We start from the raw sequence: 15,780 nt of genomic DNA on the forward strand, positions 1-15,780 counted from the left end.
CTGAACTTTATTGGCTTCTCTGAGATCACCTTAAAAGGTAGCAGGTATCTGATAAGATGAGCTGAAAAGCAAATTTATATAATATCCTTGTTAAAACTTCAAGGCAGGGATTATAACCACCCCCTAAACTGCAAAGAACCAAAAGAAGTTGGATCACATCCAAGCAGCAATGTGCCTCAGGTGGTAAATGCAGAGCCAGTCCACAGTCCAATGAGGAAAGTGAGAACAATGGAGAAGCTTTCCAGGAAGCTATGTTTATTCAGTTGAGCCAACTATCTCATTCTCAAATGAGGTCTTCCATTGTCTTGGCTCATTATAGGTTCTTACTGATAGGAAATAGCCTTGTTTTTTTAAACTGACAAATGAAAAGTTAACAATGATATTACTCCTTATTCAAACTTGATCAGGCAGCTTTGAGTTTGAATTCTCATCCACTTAGGGCAAGTGGCTTGAGGCAAATTTCTAATCCACTCAGGCTTTGATTTCTCTATGTGTAATGATACAAAGATTGGCAATATTTGTAAAGAGCCTAGATCAAATTGTAGTATTGGTGGTGGTTATATGAAAAAGAAAGACAATATTTGTGTTGTTATTTAGATACATAAATTAAGCAGAGTGTCTTCTTTTTAAAATTTTTTTATTGTTTTAAGAGATGGGGTCTGTGGCACTCAGGCTGGAGTGCAGTGGAAGGATCATAGCTCATTGCAACCTTAAACTCCTGGGCTCAAGTGATCCTCCTGCCCCAGCCTCCTGAGTAGCTAGGAGTATAGGCATATGCCACCATGCCCGGCTAATTTTAAAAATTTATTTGAGACAGGGTCTTGCTATGTTGTCCAGGCTGGTCTTGAATTCCTGGACTCAAGCAATCCTCCCACCTCAGCCTCCCAAAGTCTTAGGAATACGGGTGTGAGCCACTGTGCCTGACCATGGTAGTGTGTCTTGATGGTATAAAATTATTGTTCATTACTGTGTTAGATGTTTTTTCATTTTCCCATGGTGGCCTCCTTTGGGGCTGTCCACGCTTTTGCTCCAAGAGTAAATCTCGAAGGAGCAAGCATGAGTGGGAATTTTCCTTGCATGGTCACAGCCAACCAAACAGCCCTATGTCTGTGATGAGATGCATTCCAGAACCAGTTGTAGGATGGGGTTGGGTTGTACCTACTGGCTGAAGTTTTTGTTAGATCTAGAATTTAAACTCACACTTGGTTCTGGGACTAGTATTTAAAAACTTCCTATTATATCATGTATGTCTTTATATTCCTAGTGCTTAATAAATTATAGTTCCTCAACTTTTGTTGATGATTTGAATAAGTAAATGTACAAATAAATATCAGGGAGTACAACAGCTCCATTAAATCATGTGGGTTTTTCCAATTATTTGCTGCTCTTTGTTTCTGGAACTGATCTGAGATAGATAGCATTTTGATGGGTGAACTTTAACTTACCAAGGCAGAGAGAAAACAGGAAAACGGTGGGAGTCCCTATGACTAAAACGTATTAAGTCCATGATGGATATTCCAGGTGTTCTGGCAGGCATCTTCCTGGCCAAAACTTAAGCTGAATTTGAGCTCAACGTCTAATAACAGCTGGACTTGTTTTCCAGGGACCTCAAAGGTCAAACGTATTTTCTTAGATAGGTCACGTTCTGGGGCTTTTGACTCTAATGCAATGTGGGCAATGCAATGACCACGTTATTTCAGAGACATTGACCGGTCACTCAGGGAGTATGAAGGAGGCAAACACTTTGGTTCTCTTATACCTGTCACTCACGGGAAGCTGGTGGCTTAAAGTTTTTAAGACATTCACTTTGGTTGAGTTCTCCACCAGAAGTTGAGCAAGGCAGAATTGCAAGGGCAGGTCCAGGTTTTGTGAGGTCTGAAGCTTTAGACAATATAAGATGTCCTATTTAAGAAAAATAATATAAAATCACAAATAAAACACTAGATATGAAAATGAGAATTTAACTTGAAGCCCCAGCCAGGCACAGTCCCTCACACCTGTAATCCTTGCACTTTAGGAGGCTGAGGTGGGAGACTCACTTGAGGCCAGGAATTTGAGACTAGCCTGGGCAATATGGCGAGACCACCCCTCTTTACAAAAAAAAAAAAAAAAAATTAAAAAATTAGCCAGGTGGCCGGGCGCGGTGGCTCAAGCCTGTAATCCCAGCACTTTGGGAGGCCGAGATGGGCGGATCACGAGGTCAGGAGATCGAGACCATCCTGGCTAACACGGTGAAACCCCATCTCTACTAAGAAATACAAAAAATAGCCGGGCGAGGTGGCAGCGCCTGTAGTCCCAGCTACTCGGGAGGCTGAGGCCGGAGAATGGCGTGAACCCGGGAGGCGGAGCTTGCAGTGAGCTGAGATCCGGCCACTGCACTCCAGCCTGGGCTACAGAGCGATACTCCGTCTCAAAAAAAAAAAAAAAAAAAAAAAAAAAAAAAAAAAAAAAAAAATTAGCCAGGCATGGTTGCGCACCTGTTGTCAGTCTCAGTGACTCAGGAGGCTGAGGCAGGAGGATTGCTTGAACTTAGGAATCTGAGGCTGCAGTGAGCTATGATCATGCCACTGCACTCCAGCCTGGGTGACAGAATGAGACCCTTTAAAATAAAAATAATAATAAATAGTTAGGAACCCCTCCCCTTGCAAGTGGGGGATCCCAAAGCTCGAGCTTAATTAGCTTCTTATAAATGCACCTATGTAATAATGGAAGCAACATTTTAAGACAAAGGTATTTGTGCTATAATGTTGATGAGTGGGACATTTCTAAACATTTACCAGTAAGAGAAACACGTATATGCTAAATGTAACTCCAGACATAGACATTAAATACCAAGTTTTCAGGCTGGAGGGAAGTGAGGCTGGGGGAAGACAAGGGAGAAGGGAACTGGTGACTATTAGGTACCCAGGGAGCCTTCAATTAGTTGGAATGTTTAGAGAACTCGGAATCCTTGAATTTACCTTCCAAATTAATCAAAACCCAAAAGAGGTAACTTATTGGTCATCAAAAATCCTTCTAAATACTGTTTTTTTCAAGGTTCCTGTAGGTTTAACAATTTTTTAAAAACTAGTGGAATTTACTGTGACATTGAGATTAGAAAAAAAGAAAGCAAATGAATTACTTAAGGGGGCAAGAACTATTTTAATGTGTCTTCTCCACTAGTATGCAAGCCCTCTGTGGCTTGGGTGACTAAAGTTGCCCCCATGCCTGTTTGGAATGGGTGCTGGCCTCCTTAACTGCCACTCAGAGATCGCTTGACCACTACAGTCATGGTGGGGATACCAGTTATTAATAGGTCATTTATGGTGAAGCTGGTAAACAGTAAGGGCTCAATAAAAACTTACTAAATGGATGAATCAAATAAATGCTTCCACTTTGAACAAATGAGGCCAGACTTAAAGCGGTTTTTATTCCTAAAGATTCTGTAACTGAATTTTGTCAAGACTTCTTTGACTGTGTTTGAGAATGCCGTCATGAATACGGCCGAGGTTTGATGGCAAAATGATTAAGAAATGAAATGGAGTTAATTTTCATTGAGTGCCTAACATGTGCCAGGTATCTTGCTTGAGTTTTGCATATTTACTTATTTATTTTAAAATTTATTTATTTATTTTTCAATAAACCACCTACAAAGCTTCTGGATGTGTATTATTTAAGCTTTGTAACCATTTTGCAATCAAGGAAGCTAGAACTCAGACTTAAATAACTTGTCTATGGCCTCACAGGGAGCAAGTGGCAGAGCCAGAATCCAAACGCAGGTTTGTGGGTGCAAGGCTTTTGCTGTGACGCTGTAACCTCTCATTTGGCCTTTTCTTTCCAGCCAATGCAAAAGACACATGAAACAGTGACAGAGAGAGGCAGGAAGGACTATGAAGATGGGACAGTACAGTGAGAAGTCACATTGTCCGTCATCAGTACATCATTTAGAGCCTTAAATTGCCCATCTGTGAGCCCAGACGGTTGGACTGGATGACCTCTGAGTGGGGTGACCACATGGCCCAATTTTCCAAGGCAACCCAGACTTATACCTGTTTTGCCACTGCAACTATTAGCACCGCTTCCACTCAAACATGTTCCTTTGTGGATCATAAATTCTAAGGTCGCCCTATCTGTGAGGTTCTTTCTGGCCCTTACTTTCTGTTATTTCATACTGAACCCAATAATATTTCTTTGATGACTGAAGCACGATAAAATTTCATTTTCCAGGCCTGGAGGTACAGGGAGGACAATAGGTGAGGTGGCCCTTACTTATGTAGAGGTTGCTTTGCATTTCTGATATGGATATTTTTTCAATCTAGGAGCTAGTGCTCCTTTCCTTTCAAAGTACACTAGTACATCCCCTTCTAGTGGATTTGGCTTCAGTTAATTTGGGATCATTATATAAATATTTGTTTCCGACTTCACACTAATATGAGTGCTTACACTAAGGCTAAATGCTGAGTGCATTATCTCATTTAATGCATATATTAATGCTATAACATAGTTCCTCACCTTATAGATAAGGAAACAGGTTTAGTGAAGTGACTTGCAAGTTAAGAGCCAGGTCCTAAGCTCTTAGCCATTCTTCTATATTGAGATCTGTATATACACATACAGCAGATAATTAAGAAAGTTATCAGGCTCCTAAATTCCCATTGGCCTTCCCTGTATTTATCAGTATCCATGCCAGTCTTTGTCATTTCATCATCCATTGCTTCAGCCATCCATCTTTACCTCCTCGTAGAAACATCTGCCTCAAGTAAACAGATTTTGACTAAGATGCAGATTCTCAGAAAAAACGAAGATTGGATTAGCAAGTAGGTGCAATGAATACTTACTTATACAAACCTTTTTTTGTCTTTCTTTTCCACAGTTGAAAACAGAAAACAGACCCTTGTTTTTTGTTTATATTTACATAAACAATACTTAAAAGAAAAACCACCAGTTGACACCATATCATTCTGCTTTTCTTTATTGTCTGGCTAACTTACAAAGATGCAGATGTCTAGGGGAGTCTCTACCCTACCATTTACACTATCCTGATGACACAGATACCAAAATGTGTCTGTTTACATAGTGCATGGCATGAAAAAAATGTTTTTCTTCCTCTACGGTCCTTGACTATAAGGAGGAAAAAATTAATTTCACACCAACATTTTTTGGGAACTTTAACAATCATCCCATTTCTGCTACTAAAATAACAAAACTGGTATTACAATTTAAAATATAAAGACCTAACAGTTTTTACAAATATGCAAATAATCTGCTACTTAGACATAAAAAAAGTTGACTTCTTTTAAATCACAAAGTAAGGCACCATTGGATTAAACATTTCTCCTGGCTTTTACTAAATAATATGCATAGTGAAATAAATACTGAACACTGAGTTTTAATACTGTAATACATTCCAATATAAAATAAGAGGTGAATGTTAAAATACTGTATTACATGTTGAATACATTTATCTGAAAATTTTATGAAAAAAACACACATGTAAGCTCTGATTTCAGGGAAGAAAATATTCATTTTTGTAATTTTCCATAGTTTAAGATTTTACCACAGAACTTACTCAAAGTTTTAGATGCAATTAGGTTGCAAACTTTCAAAGAAAGGGTGTAGGTGTATTAATGAAACACTCACTTAAAACACTACATTCTAAAAGATCTCTATTCTGGATGAATGGCAACTTTGAGCTATGACCCTGTTTCAAATTTAGAATGGTACCTGCCAAGTTCAGATACGCAAAGGAATTGTCCAATTGTTACTACCCCTTATAAAATTCAGACCCACTTTCTTTGAGTCAGACTTTTCTCTGTCGTATTTTCTAGGAAGGGGAAGCTCCATCTTTTGTGAAATGGGTCATTAGGCTTTATCACAGGGATGCTTTTCACTGTTGAAATCAGATAAAAGAATCCCAAATAAATGATGCTGCTAAATTACCAAACTGCTAGAGATTAACAAATTTTTTTAAAAAACCAACACTTTGCCAGGCTTGTTATACCTTATTATTTCTTGATTCTCTTTGAGTAAAAAGCCCAAATGACTGTATGGAAGACAGATGAATGGTCGATGAGAGAGGAAACACAGGTTCTCTAACGTACTACATCAGGACTTTGGCAAGGAAGTTATAAAAATATAATATATTCAAATCAGTAACTTCATAATTTATTAGACATCCCATTTATTAGAACTCTAAGTTCTTTTGCTTTTATATAAATGAAACATTTATTCTATAAATAGAAATGTATTTTTCAGAATTTTCTTTGGGTTGGGTTCTTGTTAGCATCTCCCAGTAATACATGAATAACATACTGAAACCATGATACAATGTTTAGGTAGATATACATATACATATGTGGTCATGTGTTTTTAAAAAACAAGTAATGGTCATTTTAAACAAAACCATATAAAATATCTAAGTGGAAATATTTTTTCCCAACTCTATAGCTAGATTTAAAAGTCCCAGTAAAATTTTGTAAACAAAATCATGTAAGAAAAGGCAAGGCTGGCTCTTCCCTATGGTCCTTTAGTGGAGCTGTATTTGCATAGATCCTAGACAAATGATGCAAAACAAATTCCCTCCAATTTCCACTAGCAATCTCCCTAATTCGCTCAACCCTTACATAAGAATCAGATTTAGATTTTTAGAGTTTTACCCACCAACTCAAATCTGTTCCCTTCTTCTTCCATGTTTCTGATTTGACACCTTTCCCTGACTTTCTTCCCCTCCTACCAAGCCTTCCTAGTGTCTCCCAGCCTCAGGAACTTGCTCAGCCAGAGAGGAACAAAGGCTGCTTCCATTTCACAAGGCAGAAGTCCAACTGACAAGTGAGGGCGTGCGCCAGCTGGTTCTGAGCCCGGAAGTCCCGACAGGCTCTCCGTTTCTTTTCAGTGGCTTTATTCCACATGACTTTAGTAAATCGTACTCAATTAATTTCTGACCTTGGTACTTTGAAGCAACACTTGTATACAGATATTAAGGGAAGAGGGAAGATAAGAGAGCAAAATCGAAGGTCAAACTGTGTGTCAAACAAGGTACTGGGTCCTAATTTTATTTTTAGTTGCCTCTTGGATCGCTCAAGCCCATCTTGCCTTTTTTGTTTTTTAAACGAGGTTTCTGCACTAGCTTCCATCTTCCAGACTTACGCTGTCTAATCCAGTAGCCACCAGCCACATGTGGCCACTGAGCACTTAAAAATGTGACTAGTCCAAATGGAGATGTGCTACCAGTAAATGTAAAATACACTCTGGATTCTGAAGATTCGGTACCAAAAGATAATATAAAATATCTCATTAAAAGTTTATGTTGATTACAGGTTGAAATACTTTGGATGCATATTAACTTCACTTGTTGAAAATATACTAGAAATGTTGAAGTTGTATATGGGGCTCACATTATATTTCTATTGGACAGCTCTGTCCTGGAGCTGAGCTCGGACTGCCAAAGATTGGACATCCTGTGACTGCAAAAGTTTCCTGTGAGCCCTTACTCAGCAGCTTGCTTAGGTGGTCTGTGGTTCATGGAAACAGACAGGAGGCCAAGCATGCGAAAAAGGAATGGGAGAAAACAGCTCTCAGGGACTTTAATAATTACAGTCTGTGGCAAATAAGCAGTGAATGTTTGGATTTGGTTGGTGGAAAGCTGGGATGCAATTCATCTCTGCCTATTACCACAAAAGCCTATCGACCCCGGTTGCAGCTGAAGCAAGCAATAGCCTGGAGAATAAACAATATGAAAAGCTAGGTGCATTTCTTACCGATTCCCACGCACACACGCATATTCCCACTCACCCTCCCATCTTTCCTCCTGCCCATACATGGGGCACAAGGGAAGAAGCGGGGAGGAGGGTGTGCAGTTCTTAGCAACAGAAGCAGCTCTTGAGCTTGGGTAGAGAAGAGCAGGCAAAGATCACCTCGGGATGGGAGGGAGTGGTGGGGCACCCCTTTCTCTTCGGTTGGATCCACCTTGGTGAAAAAACAGACAAAATATAATTTTGGTTAGAAAGCTGATGTTCTCATTGTGGAAACTCGGGGATGGTTGCACGGGTACCAACTACCTCATCCCTATGACCAGGGCTGTCAGCTAACTGGCATATGTTGTGGATGAGAAGTGAGAGGTGAAAAGAAGCAAGTAATGTTCTGAATAAACATCATGGTGGATGATCCACCACTGGCTCCCAAGCACTTGTACAAAGTTAAAAAAATAATTTTCTTCTTATCACAGTGTGTGTTTATTATAGATTTAGAAAATATGGATGAGTAAAAACAAAGAACTCACCCATTCCTCCAGCACCCAGAGATAACCAATTACGTGTATATTTTTTATTTAGGAACAGTTCCCCGTTTTCTTCCAGAAATAAGATCATGTAATCAGTTTGAACATCTTTCAAAGGCATTACTCTTTGCAAAGATTATTAATGACAGACTGTATTCCAAAATATGAGTACACTACAGTCTACCTAGTCAATTCCCTTTTGTTGGGCATTTAGGTATCTTCTAATTAAAAATGAGAAAGCTTTTCTGACAGTAGCCATCCTAATGGGTGTAAAGTTGTATCTCACTATAGTTTTATTTGCAGTTCCCTAAAAATCAGTGATGTTGAGCATCTTTTCAAGTGCTCTATCAATGTGTTCTTTTAAAAGTTATTTATGGCCCTGTTGCGGTGGCTCACACCTGTATCCCCAGCACTTTGGGAGGCTGAGGAGGGAGGATGGTTTGAGCTCAGGAGTTCGAGACCAGCCTGGGCAACATAGCAAAACCCCGTCTCCAAAAAATTAGCCAGGCAGGTTGGTGCATGCCTCTCCCATAGTCCCAGCTACCCAGGAGGCTGTGGTGGGAGGATCACTTGAACCTGGGAGGTCAAGGCTGCAATAAGCCAAGATTGTGCTGCTGCACTCCAGCCTGGGTGACAGAGTGAGACCCTGTCTCAAAAACAAAATGAAACCAAAAACCAAGCTATTCATGGGCTATCAGTCCACTGTAACTAGGCTTAAAACCCATTCACATAAAAAAAATTCATTTACTACACAAACATTTGTTGAGAAATGTTTTTTTTTTTTTTTTTTTTTTTTGAAACAGAGTCTTGCTCTGTCACCCAGGCTGGAGTGCAGTGGCCGGATCTCAGCTCACTGCAAGCTTCGCCTCCCGGATTCACGCCATTCTCCTGCCTCAGCCTCCCAAGTAGCTGGGACTACAGGCGCCCGCCACCTCGCCCGGCTAGTTTTTTTTTTGTATTTTTTAGTAGAGTCGGGGTTTCATTGTGTTAGCCAGGATGGTCTCGATCTCCTGACCTCGTGATCCACCCGTCTCGGCCTCCCAAAGTGCTGGGATTACAGGCTTGAGCCACCGTACCCAGCCTTGTTGAGAATTTAACAGGTGTTCGGCATGAGGTCAGGTGCTCAGATGCTGTGAACAGGTCTACCCGGTGCACGTGTCAATCAGGTAGGTCTGCTCTAACCACTACTCTTGAGACTCAGTGGGCTGGAACTGGCAGATTCCTCAGTAGGGATCTTGATAGGGACCCTACTAGTCCATTTAGGGATTTCTGAGAAAGAACCAAATTTCTGAGCAAGGAAAGGAGTTAGGAGAAAACACTGAAAAAGGCGCCTCTTCCTCTCACCATCCCAACCAAATATTTTCTTGGGCAGGCATCTGAGAAAAGACTCAGCTGGATGTAAACCAGACACCTATCATGGAGCCCTGACCATCAACTGACCCGCCACAAGTGGTTAGTAGAATGAGGGCTGGCCTAGTCCAAAGCTGTAATTAGAGTACACTCCAAGTGCATTCGGTACTGCTCAGGGCTGTCTGGGTGTGCTCTCAGGCTGTGGGCTGGGAGGCTGAGGTCGCTGCAGAGCAGAGGAAAACTTGGTACTCGACAGTGCCTTATTTATTTTTGTTAGATAATACATTATCATTATAAAATATTAAACATGCCTAATGCTGGAAATATTTAAGGCAAATGTACAAAAAAAATTTGGTAGACAGCGGAAATTAATTCACCAATTTAAAAACTACTTTTAGGCTAGGTGTGGTAGCTCATGCCTATAATCCAGTGCTTTGGGAGGTTAAGGCAGGGGACTACTTGAGGCCAGAAGCTCAAGACCAGCCTGGGCGACACAGAGATATCCTGTCTCTATAAGAACATTTTTAAAAAGAAATACTTGAAAATGCCCTTTATGTTTCAGGCTCTGTGCCCCTCAAGGAAGATGCAACAGTGAGCAGGACACACTTCTAGTCCTTACATTGCCTACTTGAGTCTTAAAGGAGGATGGGAGAAGAAATATGCTTAGCTATTACATTAAAAATCTAGAGGGTACAGGGAAGATGGTCTGTTACCAATTTAAAAACACAAATAATATTTAGAATAAGAGGAAAATAGTAAGTCAGAAAAAATATTTAGAGTCTATATGAACAACTCCTTAAAGTCAATTCGTTTATTGGTGCCCAAGAAGGAAGAAGGGTTGTACTCTTATCAAACAGAAGCCCTTCTTCTGGTGAACACGTACACACACACACACACACACACACACACACACACACAGCATTCAAAGATACCTGTCCCATGTGAAAACTTACTTTCCACTAAAAATTTTTCTTTTCTTTTTTTTTTTGAGATGGAGTTTCGCTCTTCTTGCCCAGGCTGGAGTGCAATGGTGTGAATTCTGCTCACTGCAACCTCCGCCTCCTGGGTTCAAGGAATTCTCCTGCCTCAGCCTCCTGAGTAGCTAGGATTACAGGCATGTGCCGCTATGCCCAGGTAATTTTGTATTTTTAGTAGATACAGGTTTTCTCCATGTTGGTCAGGCTGGTCTCGAACTCCGGACCTCAAGTGATCCGCCCACCTTGGCCTCCCAAAGTGCTGGGATTACAGGCGTGAGCCACTGTGCCTGGTCTTCACTAAAAATTTCAATCATCAACTCTTGTATAATGATTTTATTACAGCTATACCTCTTCATTAGGTATTGTCTATGAATGCAGTCTTCCACATAAACACATTTTTCCAGGAATTAAAGGTTTCCTTTTAAGCAGTAGTATTCTGTTTTCTTCTAGCATTTGTCCATGGAAAATTTCCTATATTTTCTAACTCTTTAAATTTTTCTACAGCGGCACAAAGCACAGGTTAACTCAATTAATTTAATCCCATTTAACCCAATATAAATTTAACCCAACAGAAACATCTGGTGTTGTCCTGCGCTGTAACACACAGCACAGCCATGTTCCTGTCTCCTCCTCTGACCTGGGACTGCCATCTGTCACTTCTCTCCCATGTCAGTGATTTTGCTTCTCACTAGTCTTAACTTTAGCTGTTACTAATCTCCTATAAGGTTTGGAACCAACCAACCAAAAATTACTTTAAACTGTGTTAGAAAACAATCAGTAGGCTCTGAGTAGGTATAAGAAGCTCTGCTAGGGAGTGAGGCCATGGCTAGGGGTGTTGTGACGTATTTGACTTATTAGGTTATATTTTCTCTATTTCTGGTTTGAGAATTTGGCTCTGAGGCTAAGGCTGCCACGAACCTCAGCCTCATGGGTGACATACGCATATTTCATGCTAATTCTTTCTTCATTGTATATATTTATTGTTGCTGCTGTTGTTTTTTTTTTGAGACGAAGTCTTGCTCTGTTGCCCAGGCTGGAGTGCAATGGTGCGATCTCGGCTCACTGCAACCTCTACCTCCCGGGTTCAAGCGATTCTCCTGTCTCAGCAACTGAGTAGCTGGGATTACAGGCGCACGCCACCATGCCCAGCTAATTTTTGTATTTTTAGTAGAGATGGGGTTTCGCCATGTTGGTCAGGCTGGTCTCGAACTCCTGACCTCATGATCTGCCTGCCTCAGCCTCCCAAAGTGCTGGTATTACAAGCGTGAGCCACCGTGCCTGGCTATTGTGTTTTTTTAAAAGTAAATTTAAGAGGCTTTCCAGCAAAACCCTGGAAAGCCTGCTAGACAAATTCTGAAAGAGCTGTAATACTTCCTATACATTTAATGTTATAAAATTCCAGTTTGTCTATTTTCCCTTCTTGTTGACACCCTTTTTCAATGGAGGAAAAGCAATTTACTTCCTTATGGTAGCATGACCTACATTACCAGAACAACAGAAATAATTTAAATGTCCATGGTAATGGTAAATTACTATATGCTGAAATAAAAACCATGTGATAACATGGGCACTATTTACTAAGCAATGTTATGTAAACCCCGCCACAAAACTATACACTGTCATTATAACTACATAAAAAATCAGAATTATATGGATAAAAAATTGGATGAGAATCTGGTAAAATGAAAATATCTATTATGTAGAGAGATTTTGGATATATTTACATTTTCATGTAATGCTCTGTAAAGCTATGATTATCATATGTTTGAAAGATCAAGGCAGTTACAGGGAGTTTTTGTTATAATTAATCAGACATTATGCCAATTTCAAACTAGAAGGAATAGAAGATGGCTCTACTTGTACTGTCTCAGGAAGATGAAAACGGAGGACGATCGTCCAAAGAAGCAAAATAATAAAATTTAATACTAGCAAACCATGGTATTTTGAGTTTGTAATGACACATTAAAATAACTGTTTCTCATATGCATTCTGGGCATCTGCAATTTCCTCACTGCCTGTGGAAGGGGAATTTACTAGAATGTAGATGGCTCCAAAAGGTTCTCTACCCCACTCCAGGCAAGAGGCCTGGACTTTCTATACAGCCCGAGTGTCACTCAGGCTATTCAAGCATGAATCTTCAAAAACCTTGGCAGAAATACTCACTCCGGCTTTCGTTTCTCGCCAATTTGCTGGGATAACTTTTGGTCGTTTGTACATATGGCTCTGGAGGTGGCAAATCGGAAATTGGATGGAAGTAGAATCTGCTTTCCCACTCATCTGGGAAGAGAAACAAGCAGTATCTTCAGTGACAGACAATCTGCTATGAAGACTTACGTAACGAAAGGCACAGAATGAAACAGAGAGAGAACCACAGACATCAGTGCTAGTTTTTATGCCTAGAAGTTTACAGAAAAGCTGGAAGTGCTGCAAAGGTCACGAATTAGTACACTGACATATATACAGACCTGCAAATCAAAGCAAAGTGGTTTTAATGAGAGTGATTAGGATCCAGCCAGTCCCTCTTAGGAGCTGGGGGCTAAGGTATAGGACACCTTTTTCCCCATTGATAACAATGGCAGAGATAGGCAGTTCAACATATGCAGGCCATCGGGCCTCTTACCTACAGTGAACTGTTTAGAAATGTACATAAGAAGAAGCTATTAAAAGATTCTTTTCAGAATCCTGGAATCTCTGGAAAGTTAACTAAAATGAGACCCAAACAAAGAACAGATCAGGGAAAAATGATCTGCCTTTTTGGGAAGTGGGGAAGGGGGATTACTAATTTTAATTTGAAATCACTGTGGGCCTTAGAATGGTTAGTTAGATCAGTGCAATGGAGTGTGATAATGATGGAACAAGAAATTAAACGCAAACAAGCAAACCACATATACAAACAGATTTACCATTTAGTTGCTGCCCTATAGCCCAAGGAGTCGGACCATACCTCACCTTCACATGGAGAGTCTTGGAAGCCATTTCTAATAGATGTTGATGGTGGAGGTGGGGGAGGTGCCCCAGCACTGGGCCTGTCAGGAGGAAGGGGAGGCCTGGGTCCACTCCTTGGACTGTCTACTCCACTCCTGGACGGCAACTGAGGGGTGGCAGGCAGGGCCCGAGACGTGCTGCCGTTTCTGCTTATTGGAGGAGGTGGTGGGAGGGGGCCTGGAGCAAAAAAAGACACGTAGTGCAGAACCTTATATCCATATTCCATCACCGTAGTCACCATTAGTGTACAGCTGATGGGGACCTGCTGGACACATGCCCTTTAATTAGGGTGGAGATTTTCTAGGGTATTTGGCTGAGAAATGAGTAAACACACAGAAACACAAAAAATGCATGTGTACACATGTATATGCAAAACAAGTGCATACTGATAGCTAAATGGGTGTTTTGGCTTTGAATTAGCACTGAGATTGGAGATGGCACAGTGAAACTGAAAACAGGTGAAAATCTGTTTATACTGACAACCATATAATTAAAAAAAATTTTACAATCCTTTAAAGAGCTATTGAACTAATTACTGTGACATGATGAAATAATTTTTTAAAAAAGAATAAGATAGTTATGAAATTATTTTAGGTCTTGAGAAGAATGAGGTTCTTTAAATGCAGTTTTGTTGTTAATTACAGAAGCACGTTTCTGTGATGCATATGATCTGTTTCCAGGCAGAAGTGGCATCAGGAAACCAAATACCAGTCATCTTGAGAGCAGTAGGAGTTTCTTCTTGGTTCTTCCTCTTTGGGGAGGCAGATGAACACAGGGAGTGACAAACAGCTAATCAACATCCATGGCTATAAATGCTAATGTGAATCTTGACCTTGAGCAAGCTGGTACCTATGGAACTTGGTTTCCTAGTTGTAAAAGAGTGCCACATGGTCACCTGTCTCACAGCACTGCTGCCAGGAAAAACTAGTGAAAATGCAAATAAAAAATACTATGTAAGTACTTGAAACCATTTTTAAAAAATGTAGCAGTATGGTATAACCATAAGTTTTTAAGTTTCTAAAGAAAAATTCAAAGTAAATTATTTTTGATAATACAAAAGAAAACCTTGCTTTTCCTATCCTCCAAATGCAGGGGCTATTTGAGTAGTAAGTAAACTAAAAAAACAAAACTAAAAACTTGAGCATTTTCCAATGTAAATCAAAATGGCCTTAGTAATTATTCCTGATCTTCAGCAGTGGGTTCCACTTGTAAGATGCTGACATTTTATGTGAATACAATTATCTGACGGTGCTATAAATAAATATCTTATTAGCTATAGATTCAGAATCCAATTAGGAACCGTAACCTGAACAACCTGCCCACTGCAGATATCCCTGACAGAAAGTCTTGGCTCCAACATTTTATGGCGGTGGGAGGCACTGTCCAGCCCTGATTGGTCTCTCAAGGAGTCTTCAGTGCCTCACCTAGGAGTGGTTATTTATTACCCTATCTGCTTGTCATTGCTGGAGTCCCAGGCAGCAAGAGTTGATTTATTGAGGAAAAGTGTCTCATTTGCTGTGGGTTTGACTTCATTGGTGATACCACCACACAGCTGTCACTACATGCAAACTCGACTTTCAATATTATGGGGCCCTGTACTATATAACTTCATCTCTTTTTCTTTTTAAAGTAAATGGTCCTGTTCATGTTCCTAACTCTTCAACCTCATGGCTCCCTGCTCCAAATCCTGACAGGCACAATAGAAAAGAAAACAGATTTCTATTTCCCACTGGCGGAATAACAGAAATGATCATTTATTGAATATAACTACATGCCAGGAAATAAGATAACCACTATCCATGCTTGTCTCGTTTAATTCTTACAACTCTGAGAGGTACAGGGACAGGAGACAAGGCCTCAGAGGTTTTGGAAGCTTAAAAAGCTCATCAGAAGACTGAGTGGAGGAGCCAGGATCTGACTCCAAATCTGTCAGATTCCAAGGCCCACTCCCGTAACACTGAAGCCAAATGACTCAGAATACACAGGGCCTTTGATGAACTCTCATATGCTCCTTGTGGGAATGTAAATTGGTAGGAAATTTCTGGAAGGCAATTTGCCAGTACCGATGAAATCCGTAGTTTACTATGCACACTCACTGACCTAGATATTCCACTTACAGGAATTCATCCAAAGGAAATACAGAGATGTGTACACATATTTTGCTACAAAAATGTATCCCTGCATTATCTGCACCAGGAAAAATCTAGAGATGGC

General features: G+C 40.3%; 1 protein-coding gene and 1 non-coding gene across 5 annotated transcripts in view; both read right to left on the minus strand.

Moving 5' to 3' along the window:
• Positions 1-4,935: 4,935 nt before the first annotated feature.
• WIPF1 (WAS/WASL interacting protein family member 1) overlaps positions 4,936-15,780 on the minus strand; it is a 118,936-nt gene continuing 108,091 nt past the window's right edge. For 3 of the 4 annotated variants that reach the window (XM_025404739.1, XM_025404740.1, XM_025404737.1), the window contains 3 exons: positions 13,531-13,743; positions 12,745-12,858; positions 4,936-7,944 (listed from right to left, as the gene is read on the minus strand). In XM_025404739.1, the coding sequence (XP_025260524.1) occupies positions 7,889-7,944; positions 12,745-12,858; positions 13,531-13,743 (383 nt within the window). In that variant the 3' untranslated portion in view covers positions 4,936-7,888. The remainder of the gene's footprint in view (positions 7,945-12,744; positions 12,859-13,530; positions 13,744-15,780) is intronic. The other variant, XM_025404738.1, reaches the window with a different exon arrangement.
• On the minus strand, positions 11,892-11,954 carry LOC112636785. Its single transcript, XR_003122260.1, has one exon. It is a non-coding gene; the product is annotated as a U7 small nuclear RNA (small nuclear RNA).

This window comes from Theropithecus gelada, chromosome 12, assembly GCF_003255815.1.
Source record: "Theropithecus gelada isolate Dixy chromosome 12, Tgel_1.0, whole genome shotgun sequence".
Lineage (NCBI taxonomy): Eukaryota > Metazoa > Chordata > Mammalia > Primates > Cercopithecidae > Theropithecus > Theropithecus gelada.